Source organism: Colletotrichum acutatum (genome assembly GCF_030867785.1).
Source record: "Colletotrichum acutatum strain CBS 112980 chromosome Unknown BDZ83scaffold_2, whole genome shotgun sequence".
NCBI classification, from domain to species: Eukaryota; Fungi; Ascomycota; class Sordariomycetes; order Glomerellales; family Glomerellaceae; genus Colletotrichum; species Colletotrichum acutatum.
The window spans coordinates 750,454-773,818 of NW_026848996.1; the positions used below are offsets into that span (position 1 = coordinate 750,454).

Sequence of the window (23,365 nt, forward strand, 5' to 3'; positions counted from 1 at the left end):
GAACTGGTGCCAACCAGCAGCAGGCGAGGTTCAACGAACGAGTCCATTATAGGGTGGAAGAGGATAGTCTCGCCAAGGTTCTTCAGGCTGAGATCAACAGACCAGCAGACTGGAAGACCGACAACTTTCCATACGCAGTTCTTAGGTTCTTGGAAGCAATCTATTCTCGTCTGAGACCTACACATCACCAAACCAGGCAAGAGGTAGCCTTGTAAGTCGTTTCCCTCTCTTTATCTTGCAACTCCAGCTGATCAGACAGCCAGTCCTCGAACATCAAAGCAATGGCTACCGCTGTATGCTCAGGCAGTAGCCCCTCCGCTGCAATCGTCGTGGATGATGATCACACATTTGAGGATCAAACCACGACAGAATGGCAGCGAAGGGTCAATGCCTATCGCCCTCAAGGCCGAGAGAATTCTGTCATCACCATCAACAGTGATTTCGACGTCCTAGAACAGAAAGAAGAGGATATCGCCGACAGAGAACTCGAAAATCTTATCGATCTTACTGTTGACGATGACCCGGTTGTCCGACCCCGTCGCCGACGTTGCCAACCGCCCCCCGCCAAGGACCCTGAGCATCATCACCAGAGCATAGGAACTGGCCAACGGCTGATCAAGCTCAAGAAGTTTTATGAGCTGGATCCTTCGCAATGCCCTAGATCGGCGCTAGAGCCGCATTTTATTCTGGTGAAACATATCACGGAGAATTTGGTCACCAACAAAATCACAATTACCGGACTGCCGTTTGTCAGAGTACGCTCACTCATGGCCAAGTTGCCGCGAAAGTTGAATGAGGTGGCCATCGTCTACGAACTAGACGAAAACGACGACAGGACGGTCAACGAGCAGGCAAGCATTGAAGTTCCCTTGTCGGCAATCATCGGACCTTCCAGAAGCTTTCACACTACGAACGCGCTCTACCCGCACCATCGCTATGACCCGAAAGCCTTCGTCAGCGAAAAGGCAGTCGAGAAGGAAGGTCCGCTGGTATGCCGATGGAAGTACTTCGTTCACTACCGAGACTCTCAGAAGAAGAAGAAAGGCGAAGCTCATCACTGGACATTGGAACGTATTCGAGCGCACGAAGTCGAGAGAGAGGATTTCAAGGTCTCCGAGAAAGCCCTGCGATCTGACTGGCGAGGCGTGACAATCCGTGGAGGCGCACATGTTCCGGAGTCGCAACCCCACGTGCTTGGACAATCTGCCGAGAAGCAGAAGTACACAGTCTTTGACTCCTTTTGCGGCGCCGGCGGCTTCTCGAGAGGCGCCGAGCGGGCAGGGATGAAAATTCAGCATGCCGTCGATTCCTGGGATCGGGCGTGCAATACCTACCGCCAGAACTTCCCGAATACCAATCTTTTCGAGATGACTGTCGACGAGTTCATTCTTTCTCAGAAAGATGTCCCAATGAGAGTGGATGTTCTCCATCTTTCACCACCATGTCAAACATGGTCACCGGCACACACCGTCGCGGGACAGAACGACGAGGCCAACATCGCCTCGCTCTTCGCCTGCAGAAGTCTCATTGAGAAGGTGCGCCCTCGACTGTTCACGCTGGAGCAGACGTTCGGTATCATGCAGCCGGCCTACGCCCCCTTCTTTAACACTCTCGTGATGGGTTTCACCGAGTTTGGGTACTCTGTGACTTGGAAGCTGGTCCATCTCCAGACCTGGGGGCTACCTCAAGTCCGAAAGAGACTAATCATGATTGGCGCCTGTCCCGGGGAGAGGTTGCCTCCATTTCCCAGAGCAACCCACTCTGAGACGGGAGCCGGCGGTCTGTCAAAGTACGTGACCATTCGGCAAGCACTCTCGAGAATTACAGACACCTCGTCCGACCACAACCCGGAAAACGAGATGAGAAACACCTTGCCTATTGGGTCAGTCGTCTCCGACCCGGATCAGATCTTGAAGAGATGCGTTACATGCTCCGGAGGTCAGAATATGCACTGGTCCAACACTAGGGCATACACGGTGCGCGAGTTCGCCAGCCTGCAGGGATTTCCCGTGTGGCATCAATTCGCCGAAGCGCCCAAGTCAGCTTTGAAGAAGCAGATTGGCAATGCGTTCCCTGCCTGCGTTGTACGACCGCTCTACGAGCACCTGAAGAATTGGCTTCTGGCCGAGGACGGCTTCGCCCCGGCCCGTGACGCGAGGAACAGCGTCGGCGGAAGAGAAGTGGTGTTCCTGACCGAGGCACCTGCGCCTGCATCCGCGCCGCGCCGTGTCCCTGTTCCGTTCGCGATGCCGTCGCCCTTGAGTAACCAGGGAGACTCTGCGAGCAACGCCATGATGCTTGACGATAACGAGGATGATCAGATCGATATCAAGTTCTACGGTGGTTCCGATATTGAGATGTCAGATGTGCCCGAGGCGCCCAGGTCCCCAAACACCCCTGACACGCCGCTGTCGTACTACCGGGACCGGTCCCGATCGAGGACGATGTCACTTGGGCCGTCTCCAGAGCCGGTGCAGTTTGGGATGAAGGACTCACCTATTGTGATTGACTAAAGGGGTACAAGAAGGATTATATTGTGTGTGTGAGAATTTGCGAACTTCGTCGCGTTGTCAATTCTGAACGACGATCTTGCACGACTGAGCAGGAATTTGATCATGAAAAGGAACAGAAAAAGGTGATGTGTTGGACACTGGTTATTCTCAAATACTACGAGGAATTGGCCCAAGGGCACGGATTTCCGAAGTCATGAAGGAACCGGATTATGGACTTTACACTGAGCTGAGGGGAAGAAAATGAGAGGAAGGGAATTACTGTTTCTGTAGTCTAGGTCTGAGATTAATCTGCATTTTTTCCCTCGAACATTTCCTCTAAAATCCCCCTTCACCGTGAAAAACAGTCACCACACTCACGACCTCAACACACTCTGGTCAACCCAGCTAACAAACCCAAACTCCCCCTCAGGCGTCTGGAACACGTCCTTGGGCTCCCTGTACGGCGCCGCGCCCGCGGCGTCCAGCACAATCGTGACGTTGCTCGCCTTCATCTGCTCGGGCGTCCAGCCCGGTCCGCGGTCGTCATAGACGGCCATGAAGGTGTAGTTGTTGACGCGCGGCTCACTGGCCTGCCACTCAATGTAGCCCTGGGGCTTGATCGAAGCATCAAAGAAGGACTGCATGAAAATAGAACGGTGCTGGGCGTTCCAGGGGCGGCCGAGGGCGCAGGCGCCGCGGATGGAGGGCGCGACAGAGGCATTTGCGGCGAGGACCTGGGAGTCGGAGATGTAGACTCCGTACTTGTTCTCAAAGGTTGTGTTTGTTCCTAGAAAAATTCATGTTAGTCAAGACTCTGAGTCATGATGGAACATGGTGGAATAAGAAAGAAAAAAAACCTACCCTTCCAAGCAGTGATACCGCCGCCGCAGTTCCGCAGCGACAGCGTTGACTTCTCAATATACGCCGTGCCGAACCCGTACAGGAAATCCGTCTGGCCGGCAATCACGTTGTCGTAAAAGTACGCGTTGCCCAGCTTCCCGACGTACAGCGTATCCTGCCACCCGTACAGCCCGCACGAGTAGAACCCGGCGTTGGCCCTGCTCACGCCCACAGCGTGCGCGGGGCCGTTGGAGTAAGGGTACTCGTCGTTGCGGAAGTCAATGTTGTACGCGCGGAAGTCGGCGCACCCGAAGGGCGTGTCGGCGGGCACGGGGAAGCCCGTGGGTCCGGAGCCGGTGAGGGTGGCGTTGAGCGTGGGGCCGACGGAGAGGACGCTGGTGTAGGCGTTGTCCGGGAAGCGGACGTTGTGGTTTGTGGCGTTGAAGAGGACTTGTACCTCGTTTTGGGCGTTGCCTGCCGTGGCGTTGCCCGAGGCGGAGTAGGAGATGCCGTTGCCGGGGGAGTCGGTCATGCCCAGCAAGGTGAGGGGACCGGGACGGGTTACGTTGAGTTGTTCTACGTAGATGCCCGGCGCGATGAGGATTGTGTGGGCTGTTGTGTCGTGGGGGAGGGAGGCGATGGCGTCCTGGATGGTTGTGAAGTTTGCGTGCTTGGAGGTCTTTGAGACGAAGAGGGTGTCTGCGGGGCAGCCCTCGAAGGGGTTGTTGCAGGTCTTCTTTTGGCATGCTGCGTAGGTCTTTGCCGGGCCTGAGGGGATCGCGGCCGCGGCCAGGGAGACGAGGGCCCCGGAGAGGAGGATGGATGCCTTCATCTTGGAGCCTGTTTCCTGGTTCTCTCACTTACAAAGTTACTCGTACAAGGGAGAGAAAGAGAAGTAGACTAGAGGAAGGGGGAAGAGCAAAGACTCGGCCGAGCTTGAAGATATATACAAAAAAAAAGAGTGTGATGGTTGAGTTGGTGTTCTTCTGAACAAGCTGAACAAAGAGACCCGATGATCTGGATGGGGTTTGCTATATATCCTTCCCGCCCGTCCCATTGCTACCTACCCTTGACTACCTTAGCCAGTGCTACTCTGCCAGCCTAAGCTTTCCCTTGCCCATATTACCCGATGCTTGTCACAATCTCGTCGACAGCTCGCGAGTTGGGGGCGGGAGCAGGTTTTCCAGGTATCCCCCCTGTCCCGGGTTCAAGTCTCGCTGTAATAGAATCGAACGGCTGTCGATAACTTACACACTTAGAAAGAGTAAGGCACACACGCACACAAAGCTCAAGCGCGCGTATTGTGGGCGGAGACAGATGTGGCACTTGCAGTGGCAGCGCCAAAGTATACCATATTGGCCCCTCAGGAGAAAAGCGAAAATCTCGCAAAACTCGCGGATTGCGGCCTCCATTGACTGTCAACAGTACGGGGTACATCGGCTCAGCTTACGACTCTCCCTCTCCCTCTCCCTCTCTTTCTGTTTCTTCCTCTTCCCCGGGTTGGACGCGCGGGGTAGAAGACGGAGTTATTACCCCGGAAATCCCATCGCCGGCAGACGTGTCCAAGGAATATTGTGTCCCATGGGGAAGAAGAGGCGTGGCAATGGGACGAACATGATGAGCACATGGGAGTGCCGTAGGCGACATGGTCAAAAGTTGGGGAAAATGAGGAGGTCGAGTCCCCAACTTTTGGGGCTCTGCAGGGCTTCTGCAGACGTGCAGGTGGAAGAACTGCAGCTGGCGGATTCCACGAACCACAGCTTGCAGGGCCTCGCAGGGGCACTCACACTAGCCATAAGCCATAAGATTTAGTGTCATTAAGTGTCAACGGTGGTCGTCGATGACGCGGGGAAATGGCAACTTGACAACCGGCCAGAGTCCAAGGTACCTGATAGAGAGATATGAAGGGGGCCGGAAATCAAGCAAAAACCAAGCAAAAACCAAGCAAAACCAAGCCTTCGGAAACGCGGCATGGGCGTAAGCCAACCGGCTTGGCCTGCGAGCTCCCCCACACTGGGTACGTGGGGTAACCCTGGCAAGCCCGCCTCAGTCAACGCTGGAAGTCCACTGCAGCGACTGCACGCCTTCAGGGGCACCAATCAGTGAGAGTTCGCAAGAGGCGCCCCTCTGTTGGCCCTTAATTAGCGCTAGCCTGCACTGTAATTGATAGCTTGGAATTGCCCAATAAGCACTCGGGAAACCTTGTCATTGGTTTATTCCTTTTTCTTTTCCGTCACCTTTTTCTGCCCGTCTCCAATTCCCGTTCCTCTCATTCTCTCTCTCTCTCTCTCTCACACTGACTCTCACTCTCACTTTCACTTTCACTCTCTTTGACTCTTACACGTGTAAGTTCTCTCAGCCTCCATCTCCTTCAAAAGAAACATTATTTCCCCTGACGGACTCGCCCGGGACTCCATGTCCAAACTCGCCCAAAGCACCACCATGATCCTCATCTACTGCCAGATTTCCTCCTGCTAAGCTTTTCTCGGAAACGGCGGAGATCACCGCACGTAATCGTTCACAGGCATGTACCCGGTTTCGCCATATAAAACACAAAAGCTTGATTTTGTTGGCCGTTTTCTCTCTTCCTTCCTATCCAGAAGATCAGATGAATAGCCGTCCGCCCTGTCCTCTCGTGGTTTAGCCCCTTGTGTCCGTCCAGTCTCCGTCCATTGAAGGTCTGCGAGTACCTAATGACGGCGAAGCTTTGCCGTCTCGTCCGTCCACCTCATCCCCATGTGCCCTTGCCGTTCTTCCCTGAAGACTCGAACCCCTTCATATGGACGGAAAAATTGCAACCCATGGTCCCATGCCATGTGCTCTTTCTCCAATCTTGCCCTTGCTACTAGCTAGACCCCTTCCCTAGTGCCCCTGCTTCACCTACAGTAGTCACCCCTAATCGAGCTATCGCCGTGTCATTCATGGTGGATATTCTTCCAACGCCGAGAAGCTTGCCCCCCTGCTCCGCATCGGCGCATATCCCCTCCCCGAACATCAAAGGGCTCCAACACTCATTCTCACCGCAGAAGATCTGATATAAATCCTTTCCCCAGCCCTTTCGCAGCGTAGCAGTCTCAAAACGGCTTTGTACAGCTTCTCCAATTGCTTGGCAAACCACCCCCAATCGTCCTTGGCGCATCAGAACAATCCTGACCGCCGTTACATTCTTTTGATCCTTTTTCATTCTTTTTCTTTTGCCCATCCAATTACTGTTCACCATGGTCGCTCCAACCCTGCTCGGCGGTCTCCTCGCCGCCGCCCTGGTGCCCTTCACCCACGCCGCCGCCGGTGGCCGCCCAGACATCAAGGCCGCCCCCTTCCACCCGGGCCGCGCATTCCCCGCCTCGGCCCCGAGGACAAAGACCTGCGCCGTAAAGGCCGGCACAAACGGCAGCGACGACTCGGCCGCCATCCTCCAGGCCTTCCACAGCTGCAACAACGGCGGCACCGTCGTCCTCGACAAGACGTACACCATCTGCAACCCTCTCGACCTCACGTTCCTCAACGCCGTCGACGTCGCCCTCACCGGCACCGTCAACTTTTGCGACGACATTGACCACTGGCTGCCCCGCACCTACAAGTACACCTTCCAGATCTCTTCCTCCATGTGGAAGTTTGGCGGCAAGGATGTCAACATTTACGGCAACGGCGTCGGCACGCTCAACGGTAACGGCCAGAAGTGGTGGGACCGGTTCGCGTCGAATGCTACGCTTGAGAGACCTATTCTCTTCGTCACTGATGGTCTTCACGGCGGCTCTATCACTGGCTTGAAGATGGTCAACTCCCCTCAGGTAATATCCACTCACTCACTCACTCGTTTACTCTCACCCACCTCTCATGAAATCTCATTTACCTCACATGAAATCTGAAGAATACCCACTAACATCAAACCCCCAACCAGTGGTTCAACCTCATCGCAAACAGCACCGACGTCCTCATCTCCGACATCAACATCAAGGTCGGCTCCACCTCTTCCAACCCGGCCAAGAACACCGACGGCTGGGACACCTACCGCTCCGACGGCATCGTCATTCAAAACTCCGTCATCAACAACGGCGACGACTGCGTCTCCTTCAAGCCCAACTCGACAAACATTGTCGTCCAGAACCTCGTCTGCAACGGCTCCCACGGTATCTCCGTCGGCTCCCTCGGCCAGTACATTGGCACCTTTGACGTCGTCGAGAACCTCTACGTCTACAACACGAGCATGTCCAACGCCTCGGACGGCGCCCGCATCAAGGTCTGGCCCGGCATGGACACCCCCTTCCAGCCCAACCTCTCTGGCGGCGGCGGCTCGGGATACGTCAAGAACGTCACCTACGATACCTTCCACAACGACAACAATGACAATGCTATTACGATTGATCAGTGCTATGGCCAGAAGAACCAGACCATCTGCAACCAGTACCCTGTAAGTTGCTCCCGGAGCATCTAATGCAACGACTAACACCATCCCTCCTAGTCCAACATGACCATCAGCGACATCTACTTCAAGAACTTTGACGGCACCGCTTCCTCCAAGAACGACCCCCGCGTCGGATCCCTCGTCTGCAGCAGCCCCTCCGTAAGTTTTTCCCAATTGGTTTTCTTGGCAAGAAGGCATGGCACTAACAACCGAGCCAGAAATGTGTCAACATCAACGCCTCCAAGATCAACGTCAAGGCCCCGAGCGGCAAGAACCCCCAGTGGCTCTGCGTCAACCTCGACACTGGTCTGCTTGACATCAACTGCGTCACCAAGGTGACTAAGAGCTAGAAAGAAGTTCTTGGCCTCGTTTAATCTTATTCTGTATATTTGAATTTATTACTTTCTCTTGTATTTAAAAAGGAAACTTTCCCCGGGTACTTTTATGTGAACCCTCACAGGTGCAAAATTTCCTAGAAGGGGGAAATGGTGGATCTTATCACATATCATACCTTCCTCTTTTTCATAGCTATAGACTTTGTGAAGGATCAGAAATCGACCGATCGCCTACGGGAGGCTCAACCTTATTAAAGACAACAATCCTTCCCATAAATTGCCATTTCGTCGGTCCAGTCTAACAATGCTCGTCAGCCCTTCAAGCTTGACTCGGCAAGCTGTCAGAAGGTTTGTCAAACCTCCACACAGCCATATCCCTCATCTCGGCAAACCGCCACACCTTGATGCACTCCTTTTCGACGGCGACAAGCCTCCCGCCGCACTTTTCACAGACTCTCATGCTGCCCACGTTCTCCAGGTCAACCTGCGCAATGAGATGCGTGATCTCGACTTGATCCCCGTCGTCATCGTCGCTCTCTGCATCTTTCGTAGCTGCCGTAGCCCCATTCTCTTTGGTCTGCAACCTTTGATCCAGATCTCCAGCAGAGGAGGCATGGGCACCATCATCTCCCTGTCTCCTCTGGCCTTCTGCTGCTGACGCCGCCACCTCGGTGACAACAGCCGCCTCCCTCCTCGGAGCCAACCTACGCTGGCTCCAGTACATCTCCAGAAACGCCGTGATCGCGCGTGTGGCGTATCCTTTGCCCCAGCAGTCGGACCGCAGCTTGTATCCGATCGACAGGCCCCAAGCTGATACCGTCGTCGTCCTGATGGTGCCAATCATCTTAGTCTCTCCGACGATGTTGCTGGTGGCAGGAACCCCGTTATTGCCGCCGTCTGCTGGTAGTGGAGGGGGGGCCGCGTAATCCGAGACCATGACGGCACAACTTAGATGCCAGGGTTCAGTCTCTGGATGATTGACTACCATGCGTTCTTTGGAGGCTTCGACAGTGGTTGTGTGCAGCCGGAGGCTTTGTGAACATGGAACGTGTAAGCGATCTCTCTCCCTCTCTCTCTCTCTCTCTCCTTTCTCTCTGTGTGTGTATTGTGTGTGTATTGTGTGTGCGTTTTTAGAGGGATGGCAAGTAGAGTTCAGGAACAGTGACATTACCTCCAGAGATTCGCTTTCTCGTCGGAACATAGTTCGTGGAAGCCTTGAAGGTGTTTATGGGGGTCCATGGGCTCTAGCCATAGGTTTGGTTTGGGTGCTTGTGAGGCCATCGTAAGGGGGGGGGGGTTCAACTCGTCTGGAATAAGAGTGTGAATCATCAATTGGAATAGATATCGGACAATCAAGACGTGGCAGTTGGAGAGGACCAGATCATTGGTTTCAACGGTGCCATTTTAAAGTATTGTGACTTATCCTTGATATTGGGGCGGCTTGGTTGAGAGATCGCCCGTTCCAGTGAGTCACTCTATCCTGGCTAATTCCATGATGGTGTAAGACTGAGCTCATCCGGGGACTTCCGCAGTAGCGCCTGGCTCCTGACCCCTGGCTCTGAATTTTTCAGAAATGTTCTGACTGAGGAGAATGTTGTAGTTCAGAGATGTATTTTCTCATTATGGGTGCTACTTGTCGCTACAATCGTTGCTTATTTGTACGGTTGCTGGGAAACGGGAAGTAAGATATTGCTGAATAGGTTCAATTGGGGCAGGTGCTTCAAGTGCCAGGAAATCATTGCGAAAGAAATTGAGCTTCTTCATAGGCGTGCGGACTTGGAAATCAGAGAGATGAATTTACAGGAACTTGTTCTGCTTAGAGCGTCTTCCCAGCTTGGGACAGTAAGATGGAAGAAAGCTTGAATACCTCAAGGCACCCTGATGAGTAAGGTAACTGAAGAGGCAGGAGTGAACGTCGCTGCTGCAGACCCCACATCGTGCGCCCCTCATTTTCGTCCGCCTACCCCAGGGGCATCTACAGAGCTTCTCCGATAAGATAAGACATTTTTCGAACCTCCAAACTTTCCAAGCTCTACCTTGAGAGAGTCACCTTGACGCGACGACGCAACAACCACATTCCCACGCCATTGCACACGCATCATGTCCAGCAATGTCGGCAGCAGGTCCTAACTCGAAACCTTTAAAGTCCGCCTTCGCCAACAAACGAAAACAGGGATCCTCAGGCGACAATGGCGGAGGGAACAACGGTGCCGGCGGCGGAGGAGGATGGGCGCAGAAGCGCGTCAAGATCCGCCAGGACCGCGAAATCGCAGCGCAGTCCTCGGACGCGGCCCTCCGCGACGGCGAGCTCGACCTCCAGTCCTTCCTGAACGCGCGCGAGTTTGAGATCCGGGCGCTCGAGGAGAGCATGCGACACACCAAAGCCGAGGCAACGAGCCGGGCCTTCCAGCAGGTGCCCCGAGGGCTGAGGCGGCGGACGGCGAGTCACAACGCGAAGAGGGTGCCCAAGAGGCTGCGCAGGCGGGCGCTGAAGGAGATGGCGGAGGATAATACCCCCGTGGTGCTCTCGAAGCGCAGGAAGCCCAAGACGACGAGGGCGCGAATCCGGGCGGAGACGGCAAAGAGGTTGGGGATACTGGCGGAGAAGAAGAGGAGGAGGGCGATGAAGGCGGAGAAGGCCAAGGCGAAAGACAAGGACGGTGAGGGGGTTGCGGGCAAGACGGGCGATGACAGACCGAGCAAAGGCGCAATTACAGTCACGACGAGGCCGCCACGGCCCAAGATCCGCCGGAACCAGCTCAACGACCCGCCGCAGCGCAAGTCCAAGTTCAGGAAACGACAGATCAATAAGACGTGGCTGCCGACGCACCTGTGGCACGCTAAGCGGGCGCGCATGACGGAGCCCGCGAACCCGCTCTGGCGGTTCGCGATACCTCTGACTCCCAACGAGAAGACGTATAGGGCGACGCACCGGTCCCACGGCGACAGGGGCGCCGTCGCCTGGGACACGAGCTACATGAGCACGATTGGGCTCTACGGGTCGGCCAAGGGCGTGGAGCAGGTCCTGCGCCGGCTTGGCGTAGCGCAGGAGAGTTGTTGGAACGAGAGGGGGAGGAAGTGGAGGGAGGGCACGCGGCACTGGAGCGGGTTCTTGAGCAGGGAGGTGAAGGGAGGAAGCAGCGGGGGAAGGCGGGAGGTTTGCCCGGCAACGATTCTCTGGAACCCCCTTGAGCCGGTTGCTGAGGATGGAGACGAGGCGCAGACGGTCAAGGTCCAGCGACAAGTCTATGTGAGGGTGCACCCCTCCGCGTTCCTCGAGGTGTTCAACGAGCTCCTTCGGCTCGTGAAGATGCAGAATCCCAGGATGTACATTGAGGATCTGCGCTTCGAGATTGGCAGCATTGAACTCACCGGCCCCGCTTCGACCGAGGCACTCCTGGGTATCCTGCACCCATACCACACGCAAGAAGGGTCCAGACAACAGCACGCAGACATTTTCAAGGGTCTGAACAGCCTCATGAGTCCCGCGTCCCTTCCTGTCAACGCCACGCTGGGTTTTTCCATCATGGACCCGCGCCTTCGGTACCCGCCAAGAAAAGTCGCGCAGCCCGACCCCGGCGACGAAGAGGAGCAGAACAAGTCCCTAGACTTACTCGCAAATTGGCCGGTGGACACCAACCTGAAGCCCCACGGCCTCTTCCACAGAGACGCGCGGGCTTCAGCCACGAGACTGCCGTCCCAAAAGTCCATCGACAGGCGCAAAGGGGCAAGACGTCCCGGTACGGACCTAAGCACCTCGGACGCAGATCCACCGATCCCCGTCATTCTGGTAGCATCACGAGCGGCCGGAGACAATAGCAACGGAAATAGCAGCTCCCAGGGGAACTGGACGGTCCTCGCGCCCTGGCGGTGCATCCAGCCTTTGTGGCACAGCCTCGTCCACTTCCCACTCAGCTCGGGCGGCAACCCGCGCTTTTCCGGGCTGGATCAGATCCGCCAGGTCGCGTTCGAGCGGGCTACGCCGTGTTTCCCGTTTGATTTCCTCGGCACCGACGCCGGCGCCGCGTGGGAGGTGGAGCAGCGGCGCCTGCGGAAGGCGAGCTGGGAGCGGCGGCCTAAGAGTAAGCGGGTCGCGTGGGCTTCGTTAGATCTGGGTGCCGGGCGGAAGGGGGAGGTTGGCTGTGGGTGGGCGTGCGATGTGGAGTTTTTGTTTCGGGAGGAGACGACGATCAGTGAGGAGAGAAGGCCTGCTGCGCTGGATGCGGATGGGATGGATGTTGACGAGCCTTCTCCAGCAAAGAATGAGGAAGCCGCCGCCGCCGCTGGGGACGCCGCGTCCGAGGGGCAGTTCCTCAAGACGCTCCAACATATCCGCAAGGACGCCTTCAAGGCAAAAACATCTTCGTCATCATCAGCAACACCATCCCCATTCCCGCCGAGATCCGTCATCAACGTAAAGATCTCAATTCTCAACCGCGGCGTCGCCACCGCTTGCGCGAGAATCTACCGCCTACCCCCGCGCCCCACGCCCACCGACCCGACCTCCTCCGCCGAAATCCCCGCCACAGTACCACCTCCCCCGGTGCCGACGACGACATCCGTCCAAGGCGGTGGCAGCAGCAGCGGTCTACCCCCCAACCTTCGCGCCCAATGGCTCGCCACCCTCCCCGTCTCCGGCGCGAGCGCGAAATACCCAACCAAGAAGAACGCAAAAGCAACACATCAACAACACCAGCAAACCAAGCATCTACCCCTCGAAACCCAAAAACAAATCCTCGCCCAGAAACTCCTCGCCTCGCCACCTGCCGAGGCACCATCACGCCTGCCCGCGAAACCGAACCAGACGGACATGAACGGGCACCACCCGCTGGTCCCCGACGAAAAAGATCTCCTGGGTTTCGTGACGACGGGGTCGTATTGTCTCGCTGAGGGGCGGGGCATGGCGATTGGGTGTTTATCTGCCGACAAGGCTGCTGAGGCGGTGAGGGATGGTGGTGGTAGGGAGGGGACTCTGTGTATTGTGCGAAATGCCGGGGAGAGCGTTGGGTGGATTGCGCGGTGGGAGGTTGTTTGAAAGCTGAGAGGGTGGTTTGTTTCTATACACACACATACACACACACGACAAAGTGCTGTGAGTGGGATGTGGGTTTTATTGTAGATGTGTGAGGCCTGGCTACTTCTGTCCGGGAAGACCAGGAAAGGAGACTTTGGTCACTATGAGGAGGCGTCAATATCAGGAAAACCAATCACTAGAGCATGAGATAGGCAGGCCGTCCTCGGGATGGGGGAAGCCCGATAAACGGGAATGACACGTTCCTCGAGAGCCAAACGATTACATTCCCACAACCACCCTCTGTCTCAAGTCTTAGTCTACCTTAGGACACGGCATCTGCTATTTGAAAACAATCATCCTGGCTGCGGGATCCCAAGTCAGACTGAAGCATGTTCGAGGCAGCCACCAGATCCCCCACCAAGTGGTTGACAAAATAAGATGCTGGTCAACACTAGATAGACTACGATGCCTACTTATCTACTCATTATTCCTGAGTTTCTTATTCTTTTCGTCTTTACCATTCAAGTTTCTACTATCTTAATTATTTCTATTATCTTTATTTACTCTATATTCATTAGAGAATACTCTAGAGAAGAACAATAGGAGTAAGAAGGAAAATAAGAATAAGAAGGATGATAGAATCAAGAAGGATGATAAAAGAGCTAGGTACTGGGATACCCATAGAGCGGCAAACGATCATGTCACCCACTTGCCCCCGTACCATCACCGCTTTCGATACAAATGAGAAATCAGACGTCTTTACACATTATCATCGTCATAACACACACACAGAGACAGAGAGAGAGATAGAGAGAGGCATGGTTTGAAGACTCGACTCTTTTGACGAGATTTATATTCTGTTCTTAGGTACTGTAACTGTGCTGCCTGGTTTGAAATACCCGCTCTGCCTAGGCTAGGCCCTCCCGTAATGACGGGGCAAAAGAAAGCCGCCTTGATATGTGAAGGGAACAAAAGGAAACCCAACAAAATGACAGTAACTCCTTTTTTGGTTCCTGTTAAAAAAAAAAACGCCGTCATGATATCACCTGCAGCTCTCGATGAGGGTGATTTTGCTTTCCAAACACGCGCGGTAAGGCCTCTCCTCTTCCCATTGACTTGCCCAGAAAAATGACTGTCCCTCAGCACACTGTCAAGGGTAAGGACCCTTGCAATCACGGTCCTTCTCATCAAAAGAAGCAAAAGGACCACCAGGATGGCGGCGACCTCAATCTTCCTCACTGACCTCACTCTCCTCGGCGTCGCCGCTATTCGCAGCCTCGAGCTCCTTCTCCAGCTCCGCCTCCAAATCGTCTTCCAACGCATCCTCAAAGTCGGGCTCCGAGTCAACGTCCATCTGCTCCACCTCACCCTCGGCATCCTCATCCTGGTCGTGATGTTGTTGCTGTTGCCGCTGCTGTCCGTTCATCGGGCTCGGCAGGTTAAAGTTTGCGAAATCGCGCTCTTCCAGGTCCGACTCGCCGTCGGCGTCGTCGGCCTCGGAGTCGCGCAAAAAGTCGGAGAAGCTGCGGACCTGGATGTTGGGCGCAAAGGCGGGCGAGAAGTCGGCCCTCTTGTTCTTCTGCTCGTCAGGGTACTCTATCGTCAGGCCAAAGTCGTCGTCATCGTCGTCGTCCTCCTCGTCGGAGCCCGCGGGGGCCTTGGCCTTCTTCTTGGGCGGCGATGCGGCCTTGGGCGCCGGTGGCGGCGCGTCGTTGGTCGGTAGGGCGAGGGTGATGTTCTTCGGCGGCGGCGGGGGACGGGCTTTCTTGTTGCTGCTGGCCGAGGGGCGCTTGGGACCGGTGGCTTTGGATACTGGCTTCGCGGGGGACTTATCCTTGTCCTTGGCTTCGGCGGTGGCGGGTTTGCGAACCTCAGGGGTGGCGGTTATGGATGTGTCGAGCTGCTCGAACTGCTGGCGCAAAGTCTCGGGGTTATCGTTCGTCGGGGTGCGGGTGACGTTCATGTGGAAGGTGGAATCGACCTTGTCGAGGATGAAGGCTTTCCTGTTGGGATCGAAGTAGAGGACGTATTGATTATCGTCCATAGTACGAGTACCGGCGTAGCCGTACATGCCATTGTTGCCGTCGGGAAAGGAGAGGTCGAAGCTGGACTTGCTGCCAGGAGTCTCGGGTTTTAATCTGGCTGTCGCTGGCTCTGAGGCGAGTTCTGGCTTATGATTGTCTACAGTGAGGGCGCGAAGACGAAGGCGTCAGTCTCGGCATCGGCATCGGCATCGTGGTTCAATGATGGAGTCTGGTGCGAAAGTTACATACATCGTACAGAGGTAAAGACCTCTTTCTGGGTGCGCCCGAGGAGAGTGTCGCTCAGGATGACGGGGTATTTTCCCGTCTTTGTCGGGTCGATAAGGCCATTCAGATTCTTGGGGAGGGCCTTTTCCCTGTGGTTTGGACGAAGAGCCGACATTGTGGCGCCTGTCGCAAAGAGGGAGTGATGAGAGCGATGTGAGGGAAGAGAAGTGGAGGGAGGGAAGACGGTACTGCGACTGCGTAGACCGATGATCGTTGAAGGCAAGTGGGGAGAGGGGACCTCGTAGCCTGTAGGGAGGAGACGGGATGATTAGAGGCGGGAACTGGGGCCGGTCCCTCTGCAGATTGCAGTGAGGTGTGCGTGCATTCGAAGCGCTGCTTCCTTCCGTTGCCGCAACGGTTCCGCTAATTACGAGTCGCCTGCAACTTTAGGGTTGTTCCGCGGAGGGTGTGCTGATGATCCAGCTCTTCAGGCGGAAAGGCCGGGACCGCAGGTGGGTTGCACTGCTAAAAATGCACGTTGACAAGGGTGGTGGATGCAGGGCAGAAGTCTAGGGAATGATTGACGACAATGGAAGTATGAATTGGCGACAAGACTATGATGGAAAGGCTGATGGGATTTGAGGTGGTAATCCGGTTTGCCGAAAGAGAAAGATTGCTCTCTACCTATCGTCAATATTTGTGTAAGACTTGTGAAGCAGACAGCAAGGCGGAAGGCGCTGCCTATTCGCTTCGCCTACTTGCCTTAGGTACCTAAGATAAGGTTGTCTGAGGCGAGGCGAGGCGCGTTACCTAAGGGTTGGGTGCAAATTGCAACTGAGGATCTGGCCGTTTCATTCAATTGCCTTCGTACAATTCCCAGATGCTCTCAGGTCGCCGTTGGTGACCATACTGGAGTGTGAGGTGAGATATGCCTGGGGCTGACGCTTGGACGCCTGAATCAGTGGCGGCGACAGGTAACGCCGGGTGAGGTCTTACAACAGGAAGATTATTGTTCAAGAACGACTTCCATTGAGATCAGGCTGCCGTCAACATTGCGGACTCTATTCAGCACTCGATAGGGCAGGAAGCTTAATATGTGGCTGCATTGCTGATTTGTAGGTTCCTAAGACTAGTCTTCAGGTGGACAAATCTCTGGGGTCGTCACGAAAGGCAATTTCTAGTCGGGCGGGCAAATGTAATTTGGCTTACTCATCTGCCTGGCGAACGAGAGTGCTCGGACGTCAACCAAGGCCTATATCCAAGAGTGTATTATGGTAGGTAGTATGTAAATGAGGCTATCGTGAACTGTCAAGTCGGAAGAAGGAAACTGTCTTATTCAATGGTAAATCTTGATTTCGAACACCAATCTCTAGAACCAATGCTGATCAATATGTCTTGGCGTCATGTTCCAATTCTAAAAGGAGACAATCTCATTATTTTCGTCAAGGCTAGTACAAAGCATCGTTGTTCTTATTGCGCATCTATCCATGAAATACACTTCTTCATCATCGCATCATCTCCGGCCAGGTACCTTATGCAAGTCACCCAGGACGTCTCACTGTACACATACAGTGAAGCTACCAGTAATAACCTGGAAGGTAATGAGGGACTGAGGTGGGATGGCTACAAAAAGGCACCTTACGAAGTACCTTGAGGTGGGCAGAGCATGTAAAGAGCGATTTCTCGACTTTCCCCGTTATCCGCGGGAGCCCCAGATTTTGCGATAAGATTGAGTTCGTCCTTATCTGGAACCCGCCACTAGCCGAGGAGACATCCGGGTTTTGCACGGCTCGGTCGACATGCCCCTCCGCGTGCACTTTATTGGGGCATTGGCGTCCCTCTGCCATCTCACTTGGCATCACTGAGACTGTCGCGGTTGCTTAGAATGCCGTGCAACTCTTGAAGGCATTGGGTTGGCCAATTGATTGAAGATGAATTAATCATTCATGATCATGTTGTGCTGATTCCAGGCCAACTCGTAGAACAGCGGCGGGGAAATCACAGGTGCTGGCCGGGGTTCTCCATATTCCTCTCCCAAAGGCCCCAACCTCGTCCAGGTTCATGTCAAAGCTCCCCCATTCCCCCGCCCGCTGCCCCAGGCTAGAGAGGAGCAATTCAGGCCCTGTGGGCTGTGGCTCTCGAATGCCATCATGGCCCGCCAGGGGTAAGCGCAGACAACCTCGGATCAAACAGCCACACAAGCTTCGGCAACGAGCGGCACCCTACCTACCTGACCCTGCCTCCCTTCCACTTGAGCGAGACAAAGCTCCAGTTGCTACCGCGTAGAAAACGTTGCTCTGCCATTCTTCTCTCCCTTTTTCCCAAACTCTTCTTCCTCCTGATTCGAGTGACCAAGCAGAAGAGAAAGAGGCATTGAGTCTGTGACGATACCCAAATATCATTGATACCCCCCAATAGGCCATCCACTTCTCACCACTCTTCTCCCAATCAATTGACCTGCATACATAACACCTCCTCGCGGTCATGTCTGCGGCGGTCAACCGAGGTCTCAGGACAGCTTCCCGATCATTGCGTCTCCAATCGCGAAGCGTCCGCCTGGCCACTCCTCTCCGCGCCGGTCTCGCCTCCACTAACTTTGCCGCCCGCTCCACACCTCAACAATCTCACAACTTCACCACCTCATCTGCGAGACAGAGCGCCGCACCAGCCATGGCCGAAGCGAGAGAGTACGATCCTGAAATCAAGGACATTGCCAACTACGTCCAAAGCTACAACGTCGATTCCGAGCTTGCTGTAAGTCTTTTTTTCCTGCCTTTTTAAGTACCATAATCCCCTTCTTCACTGCCTTCAGTTTGCGCGACCCGCTCAAGTTTTACCCCGCGTCACAGTCAGATCGCCGCCGCTAACCGCCGCTTTCGTGAGAATAGTTCGACACGGCACGATGGGTTTTCCTGGACACTCTCGGCTGTGGTCTTGAGGGCCTCCGCTTCAAGGAGTGCAGCAAGCTCCTGGGCCCCATTGTTCCCGGCACTGTTGTTCCCAATGGCCCCAAGGTCCCTGGTACCGACTTTCAGCTCGACCCCGTCAATGCCGCCTTCAACATCGGTGCCATGATCCGTTGGCTCGACTACAACGACTGCTGGCTCGCTGCCGAATGGGGACACCCTTCCGACAACCTGGGTGCCATCCTGGCCGTGGCCGACTGGATCACTCGTACCAACAAGGCCGGCGGTAACATTGCTGGCGGCAAGCAGTTCACCATCCGCGATGTTCTCGAGGGTATGATCAAGGCCCATGAGATTCAGGGCTGCCTGGCTCTCTTGAACTCGTACAACAAGGTCGGCCTGGACCACGTTGTCCTCGTCAAGGTCGCCAGCACTGCCGTCGTCTCCAAGATGCTCGGCCTCAACGAGAAGCAGATTGCCGACGCCGTCACCCAGGCCTGGGTCGACGGCCAGAGCTTGCGCACTTACCGTCACTCCCCCAACACCATGTCCCGCAAGTCGTGGGCTGCCGGTGACGCCTGCCAGCGCGCCGTCAACCTTGCCCTCAAGGTCATGAAGGGCGAGCAGGGCATCCCTACCGTTCTGTCTGCCCCCGTCTGGGGTTTCTACGATGTTCTGTTCAAGGGCAAGAAGTTCGAGTTCCAGCGCCCATACGGCAGCTACGTCATGGAGAACGTTCTCTTCAAGGTCTCCTACCCTGGTAAGTAATTCACGGTGATACTCACACTTCTGAGCATGTCAATTGACGAGACACAGCCGAGTTCCACTCCCAGACTGCCGTCGAGGCCTCTTCCAAGATTCACCAGCAGCTCAAGGCGATGGGCAAGTCGGCGGCCGACATCAAGGGCGTCACCTGCCGCACGCACGAGGCCTGCATCCGCATCATCGACAAGCAGTTCAAGCCCATGGACAACTTTGCCGACCGTGACCACTGCATCCAGTACATGGCCGCCACCATGCTCGTCTTTGGCCGCCTCGAGGCCACCGACTACGTCGACGGCAGCGAGGCCGCGACCTCCCCTCTCGTCGAGTCCCTGCGCCAGAAGTTCAAGTGCGTTGAGGACCCGCAGTTCACCAAGGACTACCACGACCCCGCCCTCCGAACCATCTCCAACGCCCTGACTGTCGAGTTGAACGACGGCACCGTGCTCGAGGAGGTTGTCGTCGAGGCACCTCTCGGTCACCGCCTGAGAAGAGAGGAGGCCAAGCCCGAGATCCTCAAGAAGTACAAGAGGCACTTGGAGCCCCACTTCGATGCCGGCAGGGTCAAGCAGCTTGTCGACCTTGGCCTGGACCCCAAGAAGTTGGAGGCCACTCCTGTGGATGAGTATGTCGATCTGTATGTTGCCAAGGACAGCAAGTTCATCTAGGCGGTGGCGCATAAATGATTTCTAGGAAAAGATCTAGGAAAAAAGATTGGATACTATAGATGTTATGTTTCTACAGGATTTAGATATGGAAACCTGACAAATAGTATTTTGGCGCTCAAGGCAAGGTCCATCTTTAGTGTGAGGGGTTGTGTTCCTCGTGTCGGCACACCGTGTACGACGAGTCGTCGGTCAGTGCATCTGGACGGCAATTTCTAAAGAGGATGAGACTATCCGTCTGGACATGAAAGTCGTAGGCAATACGAGTATTGTTGGACACCCGACTGGCTACGCGCTAATGGCTTGTCGCTGACGAATCCGCCCCTGCAAGAAGCTCCTACGGCTCCCTCCCGACTCGGACAAGTGCTGCCCAGGCACGGCCAGGTTTGGCGGGCACAGCCTCCCCGAAACCTCTTTAGGGGATGATTGGCTTCATCGTAACCCAAGCACCCAAAGTCTGTACGGAAGTATAGGCAGTACCTTAGATGACTGATGATCGCCAAGCCCCGTTCCCTGAGCTGAAGTCTGGGCGACGTTCACCTGGTGGGTTATTTTCAGTGGATGTTTCTCCTGGAACGGTGGAAACGGAGACGACCAGGACTCCAGGAGACCAAGAGAAACGGCTAGCTCGGGTCGCGGCATTGTTTTGCGTTTCACAGGCCAGACACTTTTCGTTTTCCAGAGTGTCATTTGGAACCACAGGGACCACCAAAAAGGTGAGGGACTCCAAGTCTCGAAATGCATGGCGTGTTACCTAAGCCGCACTGCCACTCACCTTGGGTACCTACCGTGCTACAGCCTGCCTACGGATACTTGTACGGTGTACGGTCTGTACCTCCCACTTGGTCCTCCACCAAGAGCGCCACTTTAGTCCGTATTGATCTCCTGTTCGGACCTTTACTTCACTCCGACCGCATCTGTTTGTTCTGGAAACAACTTCGCCTCCTTCGATTTTTCCAACGTCTGAATCTGATACCCTCTTGCTTTTCGACTCACGAGAAACCTTTTGCTTTGCTCACCTTAATACCCACCGATAACAACAACAACAACACTCGACTTTCCGCTGCACACCTCTTGAGCAACACTTTGATAGCCGATCTAGATTCAAGTGGGGGCCAGTCTCACAACAGGCACCATGGACAGACAAACCATCATCGAGACCAATCGGTCGCTGCGCACCATCAAGAACGTAGGTCAACCTCCGACATCCTTCCAAGGCTTTCGAGAGCGGCGCGGAAGACGTCAGTCAACTCTGGCCGCTTCTCACCCCGAATCTCTCGATTTCCCGCCCGATCCGCAATCACACGGAACCGCAGAAACACCATATTCTAACGTACCTTGACCTTCAGGAACTCGAGAACCTCCTCGAAAAGGGCGTCATCTCCGAAGATGCCTACGACAGCATGCACGCCACCCTCCCCGCCGAAACCCCCCTCCACGGCGCTGCGTCCCGCGCCGCGCCCGCCGCCGCCGCGACCCCCGTCCAGCACAACAACCCAACCTCCCCGCCGGCCCCGACCGCCGCCATGGCCGCCCTGAACGTTAACCCCTCCGCCTCCCCGGCGCCCCCCTCCTACAACCAGACCGGTCCCCCCTCCCTCCCGGCCCGCACAAACGAGAAGCCCGTCCTGGCGCACGCCCGCGCGCTGTACCGCTACGCCGGCGCCGACGCCCGCGACGTGGCCTTTGAAAGGGACGACCGCATCGCCATCCACGAGTACATGAACGCCGACTGGTGGATGGGCCGGAACCTCCGCACCGGCCAGGAGGGCATCTTCCCCAAGACGTACGTCCTCGTCGAGCAGGACATGGCCAAGGGCGCCTTCGCTCCCGTCCCGGCTCCCGCGCAGCCTCAGTATGCGGCCCAGCAGCCGCAGTGGGCGCCCCAGCCGCAGTACGCCCAGCCTCAGGGCCCGCCGCCTCAGCAGAACCCGTATAACGCCGACGCGCCGCCTCAGGCTGTTGCGGACCAGAGCACAGGGGGTAAGGAGGGTGGCGGAAAGGGGGCTGAGATGGGCAAGAAGTTTGGAAAGAAGCTTGGTAACGCTGCTATCTTTGGTGCTGGTGCCACTATCGGTTCCAACATTGTCAACAGCATCTTCTAAGTGTGTTGTTGATGGGGAGGTGCTGAAAAATATGTCGATGGTTTGCTACGTGACATCTGGACGGAAAGGGTTCTTTCTGCTCGAGGATGAACATTGCTGGAAGGAAGTGAAGGGCTAGATTGCCTCTCTTCATATATCGTTATTTACTGGGGGATTCGGTGTATATCTCAAATTCCCCTTCGGGAAGGCCCCAGCCCGGTTGTGCCCCGTCAATCATGGGGAACCTCGGCTGAAGTTGCTTTGAATTGGGTTCGCTGCATGGAGATGATTTGGCACATATGGACACGCTCATTCTGTTTTTTTTCTCTCCCTCTCCCGCTAATTGGTCATGGGTTTAGGCGTTACATCTGAATTTTACAAGGCCATTCCGTATATTGGAATCAAATGATATACTTTTTTTAACTTATAAGTCTTCAGTGACGTGATTCCAAGGAGGTTTCCACGTGTTTGTGTCTCTGTGCTTGTCTATAGTTATGTCGTCACTTGTTGGGCTCAATCTTTGAGTGAGCTATGAGAAGTAACGTGAAAACCTGGAAGGTCAGCCTACTCGTTCAGGTAAAGTAGTCTGTCGAAAGGGTCTCCCGAAGACGAGGACATGATTGGGGGAATATGTATCTTTCGTGGGCAAATCTATTCGGAAACGGCTTACTCGGGGGGGCAAAATGACTCCAGGTTGCTACCGGAGAATTTCGTATTCTGCCCCCTTCTTCCTAGGTGTCCTGTCTAGTGTGTACTGTACCCAAAACACGCGCTTATAAGACTTGAAACTCCAATCAGCGCACGAGCTTCGGGGCAAAGAAGGAGAGAAGGAGAGAACAAGAGAGACGGAGGAGAAGGGGGTGGATGGATGACTTCGCGGCTCGGTGACCCCGGACATCCGAGGTGGTCCCTGGCCCGTGGGCCAACCCTTTCTGAATTGCTCGTTACCGGTCTGACGGGTGTTTTGCTGTTAGGTTTTGATGGAGGCAAGGGGACGCTGGGTTTGGAGGGGTTCAGAGGTGAAGGTGTGTGGGTTAGGGGTAGGGGGGAGGGGGATGGGAGCGGAGGGTGGTCATGGCTCGACGATGGCTTCGTTTTGCTTCTGCTTTTGGGTAGTTCGAAGAGAGAGTGAGAGTGTAAGAGAGATCCACAGAGGAAGACGGAGACATGTCTCGTTGATCAGGTCCGGGTGCATCTTCGAATCGGTTCAATAACACCTCTCTATTATTCCTCACGTTCTACGTGTTCTTCTTTGAATCCGGGGAAGTGACAGACACCCTGGGGTTCGATGGTATACTAGGTGGCCGTAACCTTGTAAGATGACGAAAGAACGGCAACTTTCAACGGTTTGTTTTCTCATCTCATTGCTACAAGCTGTCAAAGTGGAGGGAGAGAAGATTGAGGCTCGGCGTACTGAGGCTCGGCGTATTGAGGCTCGGCGTATTGAGGCTTTGGGGGCTGCCAAGCTGAGTATACCAAGTTGTACGCTACTGCTGCTGATACCCAGTATCCTGCTTTCGAATTCGCTTGGTATAGACCCTGATGTCATCACACCCGTCTCCTAGAGAATAGTCTTGCTAGGGATCATGGCTCATGGGGGTGACTCTTGGAGC

At 55.2% G+C, this 23,365-nt stretch overlaps 10 protein-coding genes across 10 annotated transcripts; 7 read left to right on the plus strand and 3 right to left on the minus strand.

Annotated features, from left to right (window-relative positions):
* Positions 1 to 281: 281 nt before the first annotated feature.
* BDZ83DRAFT_687618 (C-5 cytosine-specific DNA methylase) lies at positions 282 to 2,765 on the plus strand (the record flags this gene model as incomplete). Its single annotated transcript, XM_060511282.1, has 1 exon — positions 282 to 2,765. The coding sequence occupies one exon, from the start codon at positions 282 to 284 to the stop codon at positions 2,511 to 2,513; it is 2,232 nt and encodes a 743-aa protein (XP_060371660.1). The 3' UTR covers positions 2,514 to 2,765.
* BDZ83DRAFT_165422 (pectinesterase) lies at positions 2,740 to 4,450 on the minus strand. The gene is made up of 2 exons (XM_060501422.1): positions 3,354 to 4,450; positions 2,740 to 3,279 (listed from the first exon to the last, which is right to left on the minus strand). The coding sequence occupies exons 1-2, from the start codon at positions 4,162 to 4,164 to the stop codon at positions 2,867 to 2,869; spliced, it is 1,224 nt and encodes a 407-aa protein (XP_060371661.1). The 5' UTR covers positions 4,165 to 4,450; the 3' UTR covers positions 2,740 to 2,866.
* A 2,100-nt stretch (positions 4,451 to 6,550) lies between these two features.
* On the plus strand, positions 6,551 to 8,087 carry BDZ83DRAFT_564557 (polygalacturonase; the record flags this gene model as incomplete). The annotated part of the gene is made up of 4 exons (XM_060503655.1): positions 6,551 to 7,123; positions 7,234 to 7,743; positions 7,795 to 7,896; positions 7,956 to 8,087. 4 exons carry the CDS (start codon positions 6,551 to 6,553, stop codon positions 8,085 to 8,087), a joined length of 1,317 nt encoding a protein of 438 aa, XP_060371662.1.
* Positions 8,088 to 8,391: 304 nt separating this feature from the next.
* On the minus strand, positions 8,392 to 9,009 carry BDZ83DRAFT_746535 (uncharacterized protein; the record flags this gene model as incomplete). The annotated part of the gene is made up of 1 exon (XM_060513286.1): positions 8,392 to 9,009. One exon carries the CDS (start codon positions 9,007 to 9,009, stop codon positions 8,392 to 8,394), a length of 618 nt encoding a protein of 205 aa, XP_060371663.1.
* A 1,053-nt stretch (positions 9,010 to 10,062) lies between these two features.
* BDZ83DRAFT_687627 (POPLD domain-containing protein) lies at positions 10,063 to 13,107 on the plus strand (the record flags this gene model as incomplete). Its single annotated transcript, XM_060511283.1, has 2 exons — positions 10,063 to 12,702; positions 12,769 to 13,107. The coding sequence occupies exons 1-2, from the start codon at positions 10,183 to 10,185 to the stop codon at positions 13,105 to 13,107; spliced, it is 2,859 nt and encodes a 952-aa protein (XP_060371664.1). The 5' UTR covers positions 10,063 to 10,182.
* A 1,157-nt stretch (positions 13,108 to 14,264) lies between these two features.
* On the minus strand, positions 14,265 to 15,730 carry BDZ83DRAFT_165499 (RNA polymerase II transcription elongation factor-domain-containing protein). The gene is made up of 3 exons (XM_060501423.1): positions 15,360 to 15,730; positions 14,795 to 15,267; positions 14,265 to 14,722 (listed from the first exon to the last, which is right to left on the minus strand). The coding sequence occupies exons 1-3, from the start codon at positions 15,508 to 15,510 to the stop codon at positions 14,312 to 14,314; spliced, it is 1,035 nt and encodes a 344-aa protein (XP_060371665.1). The 5' UTR covers positions 15,511 to 15,730; the 3' UTR covers positions 14,265 to 14,311.
* A 1,562-nt stretch (positions 15,731 to 17,292) lies between these two features.
* BDZ83DRAFT_165527 (uncharacterized protein) lies at positions 17,293 to 17,720 on the plus strand. Its single transcript, XM_060501424.1, has one exon. The coding sequence runs from the start codon at positions 17,397 to 17,399 to the stop codon at positions 17,619 to 17,621; it is 225 nt and encodes a 74-aa protein (XP_060371666.1). The 5' UTR covers positions 17,293 to 17,396; the 3' UTR covers positions 17,622 to 17,720.
* Positions 17,721 to 17,819: 99 nt separating this feature from the next.
* Positions 17,820 to 19,671, plus strand: BDZ83DRAFT_646108 (MmgE/PrpD family-domain-containing protein; the record flags this gene model as incomplete). Its single annotated transcript, XM_060509922.1, has 3 exons — positions 17,820 to 18,089; positions 18,224 to 19,001; positions 19,058 to 19,671. 3 exons carry the CDS (start codon positions 17,820 to 17,822, stop codon positions 19,669 to 19,671), a joined length of 1,662 nt encoding a protein of 553 aa, XP_060371667.1.
* Positions 19,672 to 20,803: 1,132 nt separating this feature from the next.
* Positions 20,804 to 21,773, plus strand: BDZ83DRAFT_746539 (SH3 domain-containing protein; the record flags this gene model as incomplete). Its single annotated transcript, XM_060513287.1, has 2 exons — positions 20,804 to 20,857; positions 21,018 to 21,773. 2 exons carry the CDS (start codon positions 20,804 to 20,806, stop codon positions 21,771 to 21,773), a joined length of 810 nt encoding a protein of 269 aa, XP_060371668.1.
* A 1,222-nt stretch (positions 21,774 to 22,995) lies between these two features.
* Positions 22,996 to 23,365, plus strand: BDZ83DRAFT_598083 (uncharacterized protein). The gene has a single exon (XM_060506933.1). The coding sequence runs from the start codon at positions 23,072 to 23,074 to the stop codon at positions 23,315 to 23,317; it is 246 nt and encodes an 81-aa protein (XP_060371669.1). The 5' UTR covers positions 22,996 to 23,071; the 3' UTR covers positions 23,318 to 23,365.